The 15,736-nt window shown below is 35.9% G+C and overlaps 1 protein-coding gene across 2 annotated transcripts; it reads left to right on the top strand.

The window, feature by feature from the left end:
• Window positions 1-562: 562 nt before the first annotated feature.
• LOC101889970 (DE-cadherin) lies at window positions 563-15,380 on the top strand. Of its 2 annotated transcripts, none has more exons than XM_005179296.4 (2): window positions 563-2,809; window positions 10,380-15,380. In XM_005179296.4, exons 1-2 carry the CDS (start codon window positions 1,769-1,771, stop codon window positions 14,283-14,285), a joined length of 4,947 nt encoding a protein of 1,648 aa, XP_005179353.1. In that variant the 5' UTR covers window positions 563-1,768; the 3' UTR covers window positions 14,286-15,380. The 2 variants fall into 2 exon arrangements, with proteins under 2 accessions (XP_005179353.1, XP_058981820.1); XM_059125837.1 differs by lacking the exon at window positions 563-2,809 and adding an exon at window positions 9,800-10,110.
• The last annotated feature ends 356 nt before the right edge of the window (window positions 15,381-15,736 follow it).

Genomic DNA, 15,736 nt, shown 5'->3' with positions numbered 1-15,736 from the left:
TTGACAGTCATAATGTGCGTTGTAATACTATATTCCACCAGATGGCGTTGAAAATGTAAACTCCGTTCTGTTTTCCCTTTGAACTTCATTCGTCATAAAGCCATCTATAAATTATTGTCATCCTTTTTTATTTTAAAATATTAAAAAAACAAACGGCAGAAATCCAAGCAAATTTATAACTGTTGTACATGTTCTGCGGGTTTTGCCTTTTAATCATATTCGTAAAATTGTCGTCTCCGATAGACCATATAATGAAATACAACTCTGCATTGTTACGATAAAAATTAACACAACGAAGCGGAAACTTTTTTTTAACGGCGACGTTTTTCGTTGGAAAACCACTCTTTTAGGACCAAGGAAAATAAACATTAAAAAACAACAATTTGAATACATTTTACAAAAATGTTGCCTCTAAATATTGGACCATGCTGTTGGACTTTTACTTTATTTATTATTTTCCTTTGGCGGCGATTTTAAATTGCCAAAAACAACGCCGACAAAATCCCAAAAAGAACGGCGTTAGCGAGCCGCTGCTCTGTAATTCGACTACAATGGACTCCTGTGTTTGCGTGCTCAGTTAGTTTTGTTTTTGATTTTGGTGTTGTTGGTTGTCGTTTTCGGACGGAGTTAGCGCGCGCCACCAGTTTCAGTTCGTGTCGACAGAGAGAGCAAGATCGAGTGATCGCATACATAAAAAACGTTACAAGAAAGAAACTTGTTGCTACTCCATCAACTAAAACCTGATACAAGAGAAAAATAAAAGTAACGAGAAAATAAATTAAATATTGGATTATAAATTAAACGAAATATAAATAAATTAAACGAAATTGTGCCTTTTTAAAAACTAAATCGAGAAATACCTGTAGTTTTTAATCTATTCATCTACGGCGCATTGTTGTTGGTTGCTTTATTGGTAACCACTACAAATGCACAAGCCTACTGCCAGCTATTGTTGAGAGAAAATATCTAAACACACACAAACACGCCGCATATAACAACAATTGGCTTGCATTTACCTAGCTTTTCGGCCATTGTAAAAACGTTGGCATAGATAAGTGTGAGTGAGTGAAGTAAAACCACTATTTTTACCTGGATTTACCTGTTTTCTTGGTGGCTTTGTGTCAATACAGGGTCACCACTACAACGGCAACTGTGAAAGAAACAAAAAAAAAAATACGTTAACAGCAGCAATTCAAGTCGAAATACTCAAGAGCAAGAAACCACCTAACGAAGCAAGAGCAACATCAATTGGTTTCAATTAAAAAATATTAACAAAAATATTATTAACAATAAACAAATGATTTCAATTTATAATAAAAATAAAACATTGTGAGTGTGAGAGCCAAAGAAGAAGAAGAAGATAGTTTTTTACTATTATCTCCAACTCTCCCGTGTGTATTACCGTTTATTTTTTGTACCGGTCGTTTGGTTGCCATGAAAATACGATGACGTTAACAAACGTCAATTGTTGGTGCACAAAAAAAGTCTGAATAAAACACGAAACAGCACAAAATTTTCTACCATCTTGGAAAAATAAATCGGAACAAAGTAATTTTTTTTTTGAAAAATCAGAAAAAATCAGTGATTATTTAATAAAATAAAAGCTTAAAATAATAAAACTCCAAAGGTTTCATAAATACTGGGTGACTCATACGAATTGAAGCCGTGATTTGACAAAATGCGGACAACTTAAAAAAGAGACACAAGAAGAAAGCACAGCAGCTGCATTTATCTACACTTCGCCCACGGTGAAAAATCCAGTTTTTCTATGGAAAATTTTCGACACCCAACTTCAATTCCATCCATAATACATGTCCTCGAAGAGAATGGTAATACAATAAATATGGCTTCGCCTGACCCTACCAACAACACAAACAACAATCACTTGAACACAATGGCAGCACGCCTACAGCCACCACCCACAACAGAAGACAAATCCACAACGACACAGACAAAATCCTCCGCCTTGGCGTCTTCGTCCCTCCAAACACCGGCATCAGTATCCTCCTCCAGATCTTGTTTGAGGCATGCAGATCACATCCTCCGCAACAAACAACAGCATCAGCTTCAGCATATCTACAGCAGTAGAAGAAGGAAATACCACCTGCCATTGCTGCCGCAACAACAAAATGTTCTAACAACATGTGTTGTGGCGTTAATAGCATTTTGTTTCACCTCTACTTTACCCGCCTATGTTTTATGCCACAAACAACAGCATCACAACAATCATCATTCCTCCTATGCTGCTGCTTTCGTTTCAAATCAAACAACCGCCTATGATTTAGAAAATGTTCTCCGCTTGAAACGTGATTCCGTATCGGCATTGTACTCGGGTAGCCTGCCATCCCAATCGTCTCGCGGCGTTCAATACTTTGTACAGCAAACCCACAACAACAATGTCAATTCCAATGAAAACTACACGGACAATCGTAAGCCAGCATTTAAAAACTGTGCCGGCTATAAGCCATCGGTTAAGGAAGAACAACCGGAAAATTCATTTGTGATTACGGTCAAGGCTGAAGATCCCGATCCGGGACAAGAAATCGTATATAATCTCGTTCAATCGGCTGCGGAGCGACCAAAATTTCGTATAAATCCCATATCGGGCGTTATTACAACCGAACACACATTCGATCGCGATGAACCGATTCATGAAAAAGCTGTCTACGTTACTGTCCAAGCCACCGACAATGGTCGTCCACCCTTGGATGATATTTGTACATTCAAAGTTACCATTGAGGATATTAACGATAATCCGCCGGTATTCAATAAGGCTCGTTATGATGAATCCATGTCGGAAGACATACAGGTGAGTTGACTTTTTTGTTATATTTTTATGTTTTGTGAGAATATTTTTTTGGTAGAAAATAAAATTAGGAAGACCTTTTCTTGGCCAATTATGCGGACCCCTGGATTACTGCTAATTGGTGTGGGAAAAGGTTCTCTTTGGGTTAATAAATTCGTAATGTGTTGAGGTAATTATGTTTAGATATGTGGTAGTTTAAAATTTTTTATTATTTTTAGAACGTTTATTATCTGGATGGTTTTTTCCAATGGATATATTTTGGGGCAAGTGTATATGAAATTTAGGATACCAGAGAAAAAACCAGAAATATGAAGATTCTGTTTATGTATATTTTGAGATCTCCATGTTTAAGTAGAGGAACAAGTTTGTTTTCAATGTTTCTTTTTTAAGGAAATCTACAATTAAAGAAAGAAAAATGGAAAACAGCTTCGAAAACCACTGTAGATAGAAGAACACCAAAGGTCCTTGTATGCTATTATATTTCCGAAATTTATGTCAGTGGCCATCGCTTATCTTTTGTAAGTCCTAAAAAACAGATTCAAAGACAATTCGAATTTTGAAAAAATGCCTGTATAGTGTAGTGTGCTCAAACATTTTTGACTCCGTTATGATATCCTAACAAACCAGACTACCTTCGCCCATCGAAAATTTTGTTTAACAATGTCGTGTTTCTTATTGTTTTTCTCTATTGTTTTTGTAGTAAATCTATTCTGAAATGATTCGAGTAGGTATCGAGTTAATTTAAAAACAATGCCCTAAAAAATTGAAAAATATGAGTTTTTTTATTTGATAAGATTTCTTCATTGAAATATAGAAATGTTACCATACCTTTCAATGATATGGAAATATGAATCAGTTTTAGTAACGAAAATATCTAGAATCTATTTTTTCGATATTTATGACCCAAATAAAATTACAGCTGTAATGGTTAATTTTTTCTTTCATTAGAACCATAAATATGATTATATATGTAGCAATTAAAAAATACCATAACGGAGTTTCCCAAATTATAAGATTATCGTTTTTTAAAGTAATCCTTTTTTATTAGGAATTTTGTGTGTTGGAAATTCTCTAATTGGGGAGAGTTTTTCTTAACAGGTAAAGAATATTGCGGCGTTTCCATAACTATAGAGTTGTTTCTATAAAAAAACATATTTTTCCTTCTTAATCTGGGAAATTCTTCGTAACAAAAAACATGTATTAACTTTATTCCAAGTACCTTACGGTCATAAGAACCATAAATACAAATACATAAATACGACGCAGGCAAATTAATAAAAAAATACTCTTGTATTTTGATTTAATCCTTTCTAATCCTATAGAAAACTAAATAGTCTTTAAATAAAAACTCAATTGTAGATATTCTAAAACCGGGAATGAATTCAGAATCATTTAAGAAAATTTCATAATAAACAGGATTTTGGAATAGGCGTTAAAGGAAAATTACCCTTTTCACTAACATATTAAGTTCATGCTTTATCATTTGAAGTAAAACTAAAATGCTGGTAGCTAGGTTTGGCAAAATCGAAATTTTTCTCTCTTACCTATGGCAGAATTCATTCAAAATCTCTAAAATTTAAAAGTTCTGTTACATGGATGTTATACATCTTTTGAACGCTTCTACCAAAAAGGCCCAAAACATCAAATTACAGCAGATTTGGTTTGAAATTAGGGCTATGCCTAAAGTGGACTTACGTTCCAATAAGCCCAAACGCCGATATATTTTTCACTTTTAATATCAAATAATAACAGTGTCTATGCAAAACTTCAAAATCTAAAAACTATCTGTAATAGTTCTATAGTACAGACAGACAGAATTTTTAGCTAATCGTGCATTTTTATAATTAATGGGGTTTCAAATATTTCAAGGAAATCCGGAGTTAGAAGTTTAATGTACTCTTAATATTATGGGACAATTTTTTTTATTAATTGATATTTCAGGTTTTAAATGGCCCAATATCTTTTCTTATAAATATGCCTATCTGGGTGCTACTATAATTTTGACCTTTGTGAAGACCTCGACACAAAAATTGTCACTCGATCTGTTCAGAATTTTTATACCCTCCACCTTGAAAAGGATGCTATATTAACTTTGCCATTCCGTTTGTAACATATCTAAATATTCGTCGTATACCCCATAAAGCATATATATTCATAATCCGCATAAAATTCTAAGTCGATTTAACGATGTCAGTTTGTCTGTCTATCTGTTGAAATCACATACAGCCCACATTATTTGACGTAGAGCTCAAAATTTGGCAGAACAATTTGAATTGTGCCTAGGATGATTGGTACTGAAAATAAAATATATCGGTCTACGTTTTTTGTATAGCCGCCATATAACGATATTCGGATTTTTTACGATTTTTCGTCACATTTTCCACGGATTTGTCTAAAAATTGGTATTTATAGTTCGCAATGGGTTCTAGCTCAGGTGGCTAAACATTGTGTGAATAGGTACACGTTTTTGTATAGCCCTCCTCCCCATATTCGCTATTTTGATGATTTTCGCGACATTTTTCCACGGGTTTGTCTAAGCTCCGGTGGCAGAACATTGATTATTTAGGTCCACGTTTTCCAATGGCACAAATGTGTTCTTTTGTGATATTTAAGAAAATTTGCTAGATGGGAATCCTTGAATCCTTGTCTATAGAGGTTCCCATTTTGGTATGACCCCCCCCCCTCATATGACGTCCTCAACCATTTTTTTTTGAAAAGTTTAACTGCATTATCCAAAAGGTCTAACTGTAGTTTGTAGTTTAAAGTGGAAAACGTTTGAAATTATCCAAAAGGTCTATCTGTAGTTTGTAGTTTAAAGTGGAACACGTTTGAATCCAGGTAATTTTGTATGAAAATATCTCTTTTAATCAAAGGTGAAGGTTATTGAAAGTTCGGCCGGCCGAACTTAATGTTTTTTACTTGTGGCATGTGCTAAATCAATCAATAATTCTGCTCTTACTTGTTAGGGGTTTTCTCTTGTGAATTCCATATTATTTTTTCACCTGAATATAGGTGGCTGAAGTTGTGTATTGACATTCTACTAATTTTAGAATTTTATTTATTTTTTCTTCAAAGGACACTTTTTTTTACGAATTTCCATTTTCCCAGAGAATAACTAACAAGAAAAAAAATGCTAATTTCCATTTTTAAAAATGTTGTGACCTTCAAACAAAAAAATTCCCAGAAATCCACAGGTGCTATGATCTTTTTTTCCCATGAAATAACCACCCGGATTCTGATACATTGCGTTCCAGCAGAAAATTCTTATCTTGTGCAACTAATTTCCGAATCAACAAAGGCATAATTCTCTTTTTTCATCAAGGGTAGTTTTTTCCTATTTTGTTTTAGTTTTCCACAATAAAATAACCCTGTGATGGATGATGATCGTTTATTATAAATTTTTCTTCCCCTAAGAAGGGTATTATTATGTTTGGTACTTTAATGGAAACCCCTGTGGTTGTGATTGATTAAATGAAAACTCTCATTGCTAGAGGAGGGAAATTGGCAACAAAAGCATCATGCAACAGATAGTAAGATGGACTTATCTTGTTAACAGTGTTTGAACTTAAATCTCATAAATCAATATTAGTGTTGTTTTTATTTTTCCTTGTCCATTCAGATGATTATATTTATGGAACTTTGTGTGAATGATTGTTGTTGAAAATGTAAACACACATTTCTGAAGCTATATTTTCTTATCTCAATGATTGATGGGTTCAAAAATAATAATGATTGGTTTTACATGATTATAAATATTCTACAAGGAGTGTTTAATTTGAATTGGCAAGTAAATTACAAGAATTTTTCATTTTTCATTAAAAAAATAGTTATTAATGGAAATTGTATTGAATGTAGCAAATAGAAACATACATTCTAAAATATTTTTTTTTACATTTTAAAATATATATTTTTGTAAATATATATATTTTTCAAAGATATTTATTTTGTACAATCGTGAATTTATCAAGAAATGTTTGTCAAGGATGACCATACTTATACATGTAGATAAAAAAAATAGGAATAACAAGTAAGAAAAAACATTAAATTCGGCCCATTCGGACCATTGGGTAAAGAAAACATTTTTATATAAAAGTTTCTGAATTCAAACGCGTTCCACTATAAACTACAAACTACAGATAGACCTTTTGGATAATTTCGAACGTGTTCCACTTTAAACTTTAATACCAGTAAGACCATTTGGATGATACTGTTAACCTTTTCAAAAAAAAAAAAAAACCATAAATTGGGTGGGACCATATCAAAACGGGAACCTCTATAGACAATTTTATACTTTGAGGATTGTCATCCACCAAATCTTCTTAAATACCAAATTTAAAATATGACTAGGATTATCAAAAATATTCAATGTTTCGCCACCGTAACTAGAACCCATTATGACCTGAAAAATACTAATTTTTAGAAAAATCCGTGGAAAAATGCGACAAATGTCATCAAAATATCGAGATGTACATGGGTGTTATACCAAAACCTGGACCTACACATACAACGGGGGTAGAACCTATTTTGACTTAAAAATACCAATTTTTAGACAATTCCGTGGACAAAATAGGCCCAAATCATCAAAATACCGAATATCGGGAGGTACCGTCATTTGGGGGCTATACAAAAATGTGGACCTATACGTACAATGTTTCGCCACTGGAGCTGGAACTCATTATAACCTGCAAACACCAATTTTTAGACAATTCCGTGAAAATATGTGGCGAAAATCATCAAAATATCGAATATCGGGAGGTACCGTTATATTGCGTTTATATCAAAACGTGGACCAACATATCTCATTTTCAATACCACTATCCTAGACGCAATACAAATTGTTGTGCCAAATTTTGAAACTCTACGTCAAATAATGTGGGCTGTATCGTGATTTCAATAGACAGACAGACGGAAATCGAAACTTTATGAATCTCTGAGGAATATTTAGAGGTATTGCAAACTGAACCTTTAATTTTTTGTTTCTTGCTATTCGTATCACTGTATGAATGGCGCCCATATAACGCAATTTGCAAATTTCAGAGATTATCATGATAGCCATTTTGTTGTTTTCACTTGTTACCCTCCAGGAAAAAAGACCTCGAAAGAAAGCTAGAATTCGGCATAAATTAACATTGCATTAACGTCTTCCAGAAGACGATAATATTCTCTCAAAATTAGCAATTACTCTTCATGTAAAGATTTGCTTTCAATTGTCAGATCTTTAACCAAACCTTTCGTATATTTTTGTGAATCACTGTATCCATAGCGTGCCACCTCAAATAACAAACAACAAATTGTTTACATTATTCCAATATAGCAATTTTCCACGAATTCTATTTCTATAGTTTTTTCTTCTCTTTTCTCATTTAAAGGTGGGTCACGTTTTTGGACATTTGAGCAGTGCAAATTTGTTTTTTTTTTCAAAGTGTTAGGAACATTATTCACCCTACATACACCTCAGGTGTTTTTGCCTGCGATGAGTCTTTTTTAAATACCACAATTTTATTTGAAAAGTTCACTTGCATTTACATCAATTAAGCCGCCTTCATGAAGGCAACTACTTCTGCTGGGAATTCGCAAGGTTTTTCTTTTCTTAGGCAAATTCGGTTCATATGGCTTCTTTGATTTTGGATGAGATCAGGAATATAAGAATTACGTTATATCCATCTCAGGTTCACAGAGTTTACAAAACTTCCGAATTCACCCTATATCCCACCTGCTCCTCTGTTGTTGTGTACATTTTCTGTGTTAAATCAATAAATCTGCAATAAAATCGGAAAGGATTGATATAAAAAAACTACATTTGATTTTGGAGAATTCAGTTGTATTATGTATGTATGTATTTTTGTGTGTTCTAAAAATTAAAGAATTCCGAGTAGGCATATTTCAACATATACATTAGAAGTGTATGTTGCTGAAAGCAAGTAAAAAAGAAGCTAAGTTCGGCCGGGCCGAACTTTTAATACCCTCCACCATATGGAAGGAACTTGAAATTTTTCAAAATAGAAAAAAAATCCGAAGACCACCACATAACTGAAAACTGTTATATGAGGACTATACGAAGACCTGCATTTGTCATAGGCTGTAGTACCCATTACGAACTTCAAATACGAAATTTGCAACAACTTCGGCGATTGATGTCGCAAAAATCATGAAAATACAGAATATCGGAAGGTGCCGTTAAAAGGGGGCTATACGAAGACGTGGACTTTGAATTTGAACCAATTCCAATGAATAATGTCTCCAAAATCATCAAAATACCGAATATTGGAAGGTATCGTTATATGGCGGCTATACGAAGGCGTGGACCTGCATATGTAATTTTTTGTCACAGGCTGTAGTACCCATTAAATGAAATTTTAAATAATTCCTATAAAAATATCGCTAACAACATCAAAATACCAAATATTGGCAGGTATCGTTATATGTGGGCTATAAGAAAACGTGGACCGACATGACCCATTTTCAAACATGTGTGCAATATTTTAGCATTTTATCTCGATTCGAAAGATATCGTGATTACAATAGACAGGCGGAAATACAGACATACGAACATTGCTAAATCGTCTTAGAATTTTACGCTGATCCAGAATACAAATACTTTGTAGGGTCCATCTTGAAAATTTCAGGGAGTTACAAACGGAATGACAAAGCCAATATACCCTCCATAGGAATGGTGGGAGGTATAAAAATCTATCGATCTCTGTAGATAGAGCTTTGAATATTCTATCTATAACAGACCTTTTGGGCGTCGTCTTTAACTGCAAGACCTCCGTGAAGTCTTCTGCAGTTTTAACACCCATTAAATGTGGGTGTGGAATCCTACCGGATTTCTGTAGCTTCCTACCTTTTACTGGGTAGTGTAAATAAATTTCCATCCAATTTCGCATTCTCCTTTGTTCCAACATTCCAATTGAGTTCACTGCACTCACTCACAATAAAGCTCGCTTGGGCGCACAACAGTTTGGACGGCGAAAACACAGAAGAACCTTGAAACCCTTTAGTTAAATGCCCTAATACTGTTAGTTTTTATTACGTATCTTTCTCGCCCACCACAAGCGTTGCCGTGCAATCAACTGGCATGTAGGAAAGTCGACTTATTAGACTGTTAGACCTCTTCTTAAGAAATAGATAAGTTTCACTTGAACGGACGTGACACGGTATTATTAGCAACGCAACAAAAAAAGAAAACGCTAAGCAAAAAAGAAAATCAATACATTTGAAAAACGAAAAGAAAACGGGGAAAACAACAAACAAAAGTTGATGCAAAGGAAAGTAAAATGTGTTGGATGTGGTTTATTTTGATAGTAAGTTGAACCAGACTTCGCCTAGGAGGGTGGCTTCACTCATAGTAAAATAGGGGTTTAAGAAGTATATTTTCCTATTTCGCAATTTTAAGTTTAAAATACTAATTTTTCGATAATTTGATAGCCTGTAAAACTACACGTCGCTTGAGAGAGAGGTTACTCCCAGAGAAAAATAGACCTTTTAAGAGTTATAATCTTCTATTTTTTATTTAACTTTTTATTTAATTACAATTTACTAAAATTCCAATTTTTTATTTCTATCTTTCCAGCCCAATGCAGCTGTAATGCGCATATCGGCCAGCGACTTGGACGATGGCAACAACAGTATTATCGAATATGAAATTTTGCAGGAACGCGATTACAGCTACTTTAAAATTGACAAGACAGCTGGTATTATTTCCCTTTCCCGTCCAATCGATCGTAAGCCTGGCATCACCTACACCATAACGGTAAGAGCCTATAATATTGTACCAGATCCTCCACAAGATGCCCAAATCGAAGTGCGCATACGTGTCGTCGAATCGTCCAAGAAACCGCCAATGTTCATTGAGTTGGGCGACGATGTTATTTACCTGAAGGAAGATTTCAACAATTACTCGGCGCCCATTGTTACACTGAAAGCCGTCTCCAATGTGCCAGATAAGCCGGAAGTTATATTCGAATTAATTACCGGACGAACGGAGCAAACGAATAGCAAGAAAACATTTGTATTCAATCAAATCAAAAACAATACGGTGACAATTAGTTTGGGTAAATCGTTGGATTATGAGTCCGTCACGGACTACACTTTGACCATGAGTGCCCGCAATATCTATGATTTGGTGGCGGAACATGTTCTCAAAATCAGGGTGGAAGATGTCAATGATAATATACCGTATTTTACGGAAGTGAAGGCCGGTACTATTTTGGAAAATGAACCGGCCGGTACACCGGTTATGCAGGTTCGTGCCTTTGACATGGATGGCACGGAGGCCAATAATATTGTCTCTTTCGAATTGGCTGATAATACGGATTTCTTTGCAATTGATCCCCAGACGGGTAACATTACCGCACTGACGTCCTTCGATCGTGAAGCCAGAGATTTCTATAATGTCAAAGTCATTGCCAGTGATAACTCACCCTCCTCGTTGATAAAGAACGGCGAACCCAATCGTGGCCACCAGGTGTTTCGCATTGAAATTGCCGACAAGAATGACCACGAACCGCATTTTGAAATGCGTGAATATGTGGCCGACAAACTGCCCGAAGATGCCAACATTAATTTCATTGTCATTGAGGTGACGGCCGAGGATGAAGATAATGCCTCGCAAATCAAATACACCATTGAAAGTGGCAATGTGGGCAATGCCTTTAAAATTGAAGAGTTAACGGGCAAGATCACCGTCAACTCGAGATTGGATTATGAAAACATCACCGAATACATGCTGCAGATCAGGGCATTCGATGGCATCTATGATGATTACACCACGGTAATTGTAAAACTGGAAGATGTCAATGACAATCCGCCCATGTTCAAGGAAAACTATTCAATAACCATACGCGAAGAGCAGACCTTTGATCATTGCATTTTGAACATTGAGGCCTATGATCCGGACATCAAGGATCGCAATGCAGATCAGCATATCAAATATTTTGTGGTAAAAGATGAGCACAAGAAAATGTTGAGCATTGATGACAATGGTTGTTTGAAGCTGATACAGCCATTGGATCGCGATTTGCCTAATGGTCACAAGTCATGGCAGGTGCTCATAGCGGCCGTGGATGAAGATGGTGCGGGTTTGAAGCTAATTACTCCCGTCACAATCAATCTGCAAGACATCAACGACAATGCTCCCTTCTTGGTCAATAAAATGCCCGTCATTTGGCAAGAGAATCGCAATCCCGGACAAGTCGTCCAGCTGCAGGCCAATGATTATGATGAACCTCAAAATGGACCACCCTTTACCTTTGGCATTGATTCCGAAGCCTCAATGGACATTAAGAATAAATTTAGTATTGACAACGACTACCTCTTTGCCAATGTCCAGTTTGATCGTGAACAGCAAAAGGAATATTTCATACCGATACGCATCAGTGATTCGGGCCAGCCCAAAATGAGTCAAGTAAGCATTTTGCATTTGATTATTGGTGATGTCAACGACAATGCCATGTCGGAGGGTTCGTCCCGCATCACCTTCTACAATTACAAGGGTGAAGCTCCGGACACCGAGATTGGTCGGGTATTTGTTGACGACTTGGATGACTGGGATTTGGATGACAAACAATTCCAATGGGCCCAGGGTATACCCCATGATTATTTCCGTTTGAATCCCAGTTCTGGCATGATAACCTATTTGGAGGGCACGCCAGGTGGTACTTATGAACTGCAGTTTGTGGTCACGGAAGAATCGACATTTATACCACGCCACTCGGTGGATGCCGATGTGACGGTGGTGGTGCGCGAATTGCCCGAAGAGGCTGTGGACAAAAGCGGTAGCATACGTTTCTTTAATGTAACCAAAGAAGATTTCATTAGTGTACCTCGCGATGCCCAGGGAGATAGTGCTCTGTCGCTCAAAGATCGCCTACAGTTCTATTTGGCCCGTTTGTTCAATACCTCGGTGGAAAATGTTGACGTATTCACGGTATTGCAAAATGCCAACAACACCTTGGATGTCCGTTTCTCGGCCCATGGCTCACCGTATTACGCCCCGGAGAAACTCAATGGTATTGTGGCCCAACATCAAATGGAATTGGAAAATGAATTGGACTTGCAAATTCTGATGGTCAACATTGACGAGTGTCTCATTGAGAAGTACAAATGTGAAAGTTCCTGTACCAATACGCTGCACAAGTCATCTGTGCCGTATATGATCTACTCGAATACTACCTCGTTTGTGGGTGTGAATGCCTTCATTGAGGCCCAGTGTGTTTGTGAGGTCAAGGGCCGGCAGTATTGTCTGAATGGTGGCACACCCAAGATTGGTGAGGATGATGCCTGCGACTGTATAGACGGATTTACGGGACCCCATTGTGAGTTGGTTTCGGTGGGTTTCTATGGCAATGGTTATGCCTTCTATGAACCCATATCGGCCTGTGATAATACCCGCATTAGCTTGGAGATTGCACCTCAAACCGATCATGGTTTGATTATGTACTTGGGACCCATCAATTACAATCCCCTGTTGCCGTTGTCGGACTTTCTGGCTTTGGAATTGGTCAAGGGTTATCCGGTGTTGACGGTGGATTATGGTTCGGGCGCCGTGCGCATTGATCATCGCCATATACAACTGCAGGCAGGCAAATCATATCAACTGGACATTGTGCTGCAGAGGTCAAGCATTGAAATGACGGTGGACAATTGCCGTTTATCGACCTGCATGAGTTTGGGTGCACCGCAGGGTCCCAATGAGTTTTTGAATGTTAATTCTCCGCTGCAATTGGGTGGCACTCCTGTGGATTTGGTGAATTTGGGCCATCAGCTGAACTGGACCTATATTCCGGGTCAGCAGGGATTCTTTGGTTGCATTAAAAATCTGACCATCAATGAGCATACCTACAATCTGGGAACACCAGCTGTGTTCCGAAATGTGGATTCCGGATGTCAGAGAGCGGTGGCCGTGGCCGTTACCTTGGGTATAAATCGCAATTTCCTGATTGCCATAATATCGTGCATAGTTCTACTGCTTATAATTCTGCTGGCTGTGGTGGTGCAGAAGAAACAGAAGAATGGCTGGCATGAAAAGGACATTGATGACATACGCGAAACCATCATCAATTACGAGGATGAAGGTGGCGGCGAACGTGATACCGATTATGATTTGAATGTTTTGCGTACCACGCAACCGTATTATGGCGAAACGCTCTACAAAGATCCGCATAGTTTACATGCCATGCCAACCAGCCAACCGCAGGAGATACCGGACATTGGTGGTTTCCTGGGCGATAAAAAGGAGAATTGTGATCGTGAAATACTCTCCTTCCCCGTGGACGATGTACGACACTATGCCTATGAGGGTGATGGCAATTCGGATGGTTCACTCTCCTCGCTGGCCTCCTGTACAGATGATGGTGATCTCAATTTTGATTATCTGTCCAACTTTGGGCCGCGTTTCCGTAAATTGGCTGATATGTATGGTGAAGAGCCATCCGATACAGATTCAAATGTTGATGACGATCAGGGTTGGCGCATCTGAGCGCAATTGACGAGAAGAGGAAGACACCAAGATACGAAAACGAAACATGAGTAACGAAAGAATGAAAGAAAAAAAGACAAAGATACACACGCAGACACATAGCTTGCAATATATGTTTCCCCCTCCACATAGAACAAAACGAACGAAATGAAATGACAAGAAAAATAGAAGAACAGAAACAATAGACAAAACACAAAATGTAATTAAGGAATTGATTGATCTTCCAAACGAAACAAAGCAAGATGAGTAATTTATGATGTACAGACATATCTTAGAAGACAAATGTGTAATTTAAAATATCGACAGTAGGAAAGAAAGAAAAATAGAAAACGAAAACAAAAAGACTTGATAACGAGTGGGAGCTTTGCTCCCAAACTCAAATGTATTGCTGTACTCTAAAAAAAAACGAAACAGAAACTATTGAACACAGTATGTCTTTCTTCTGCAAAAGAAACAATGTATAAACAATTTATTTTTTTTTTTGGTTTAATTTTTATTTAATTTTTTTTTTCAATATTTATAAGAGTAAATAGAAATTATTTTTTTTTTGTTTTTTTTTTATGAACTACACAGAAAAGTGATTTTTTATAATTTAAAAGAAAAACACGTTTATTAATGAAATAAATTTAGGTGATTTATTTTTATAAGAAGCCCCTAAAAGTAAAATAAAGAAAAGAAAACTAAAGTAAATTACAATAAGTTAACCCAAACAAAAGGCATTAATAAATTAATTAATTATTGTTAACTATATTTTTTGATAAAATGTGGATTCAATGATAGACATGGAAGAAAATATATTTTTTATTTTTTACAAACCATAGCATTTATAATTACAAATATAAAAAAATGAGAAAATTCCATTTAATTAGTTAAACAATATATAAAGACAGCGTTTGATGTGCTACCTATTCTCAAGTTTCATTTCTGTTGATAATTTCCGATTCAATTCCATCCTCCCAAAACAAGAAAATGTCCATGAATTTCAAGTTTCCTTCACTACTCTCTTACCTTTTAAATTTCCACAAATGTCAAGCGAATATTAAATTTACTTTAGTTTATATTTAACAATAAATATATATTTAATCTAAAAAAAAACCACCCACATCTTCTGTAAATTTACTGTTCTTAAAAATCATTTTTCTTTTAATTTAACTTAATTATTATTATTATATATTTTAATAATAGCTTAACTTACATCCCAATAAATCTAAAATATGAAATGAAATTATATTTCAAAGGAAAACCCTAAAAAACGAAATCATAAACAATGTTAGTAATACTTACCTATCTCTATATATAAAAACAACAACAAAAAACACCCATCTCTATAAATATACATACATTTATATATAGTATATATCCTAACATAAATGTATTTTGCTAAGTTTATTATTAAATTATAGTTTTATTTTTACATGCCAATCAAAAACAAACAAAACAAAAAGCGAAAA

This window comes from Musca domestica, unplaced genomic scaffold (genome assembly GCF_030504385.1).
Source record: "Musca domestica strain aabys unplaced genomic scaffold, Musca_domestica.polishedcontigs.V.1.1 35, whole genome shotgun sequence".
In the NCBI taxonomy this organism is placed as follows: Eukaryota; Metazoa; Arthropoda; class Insecta; order Diptera; family Muscidae; genus Musca; species Musca domestica.
The sequence above is the reverse complement of the archived record's forward strand: the minus strand, read 5'-3'. Positions and strand labels throughout refer to the sequence as shown.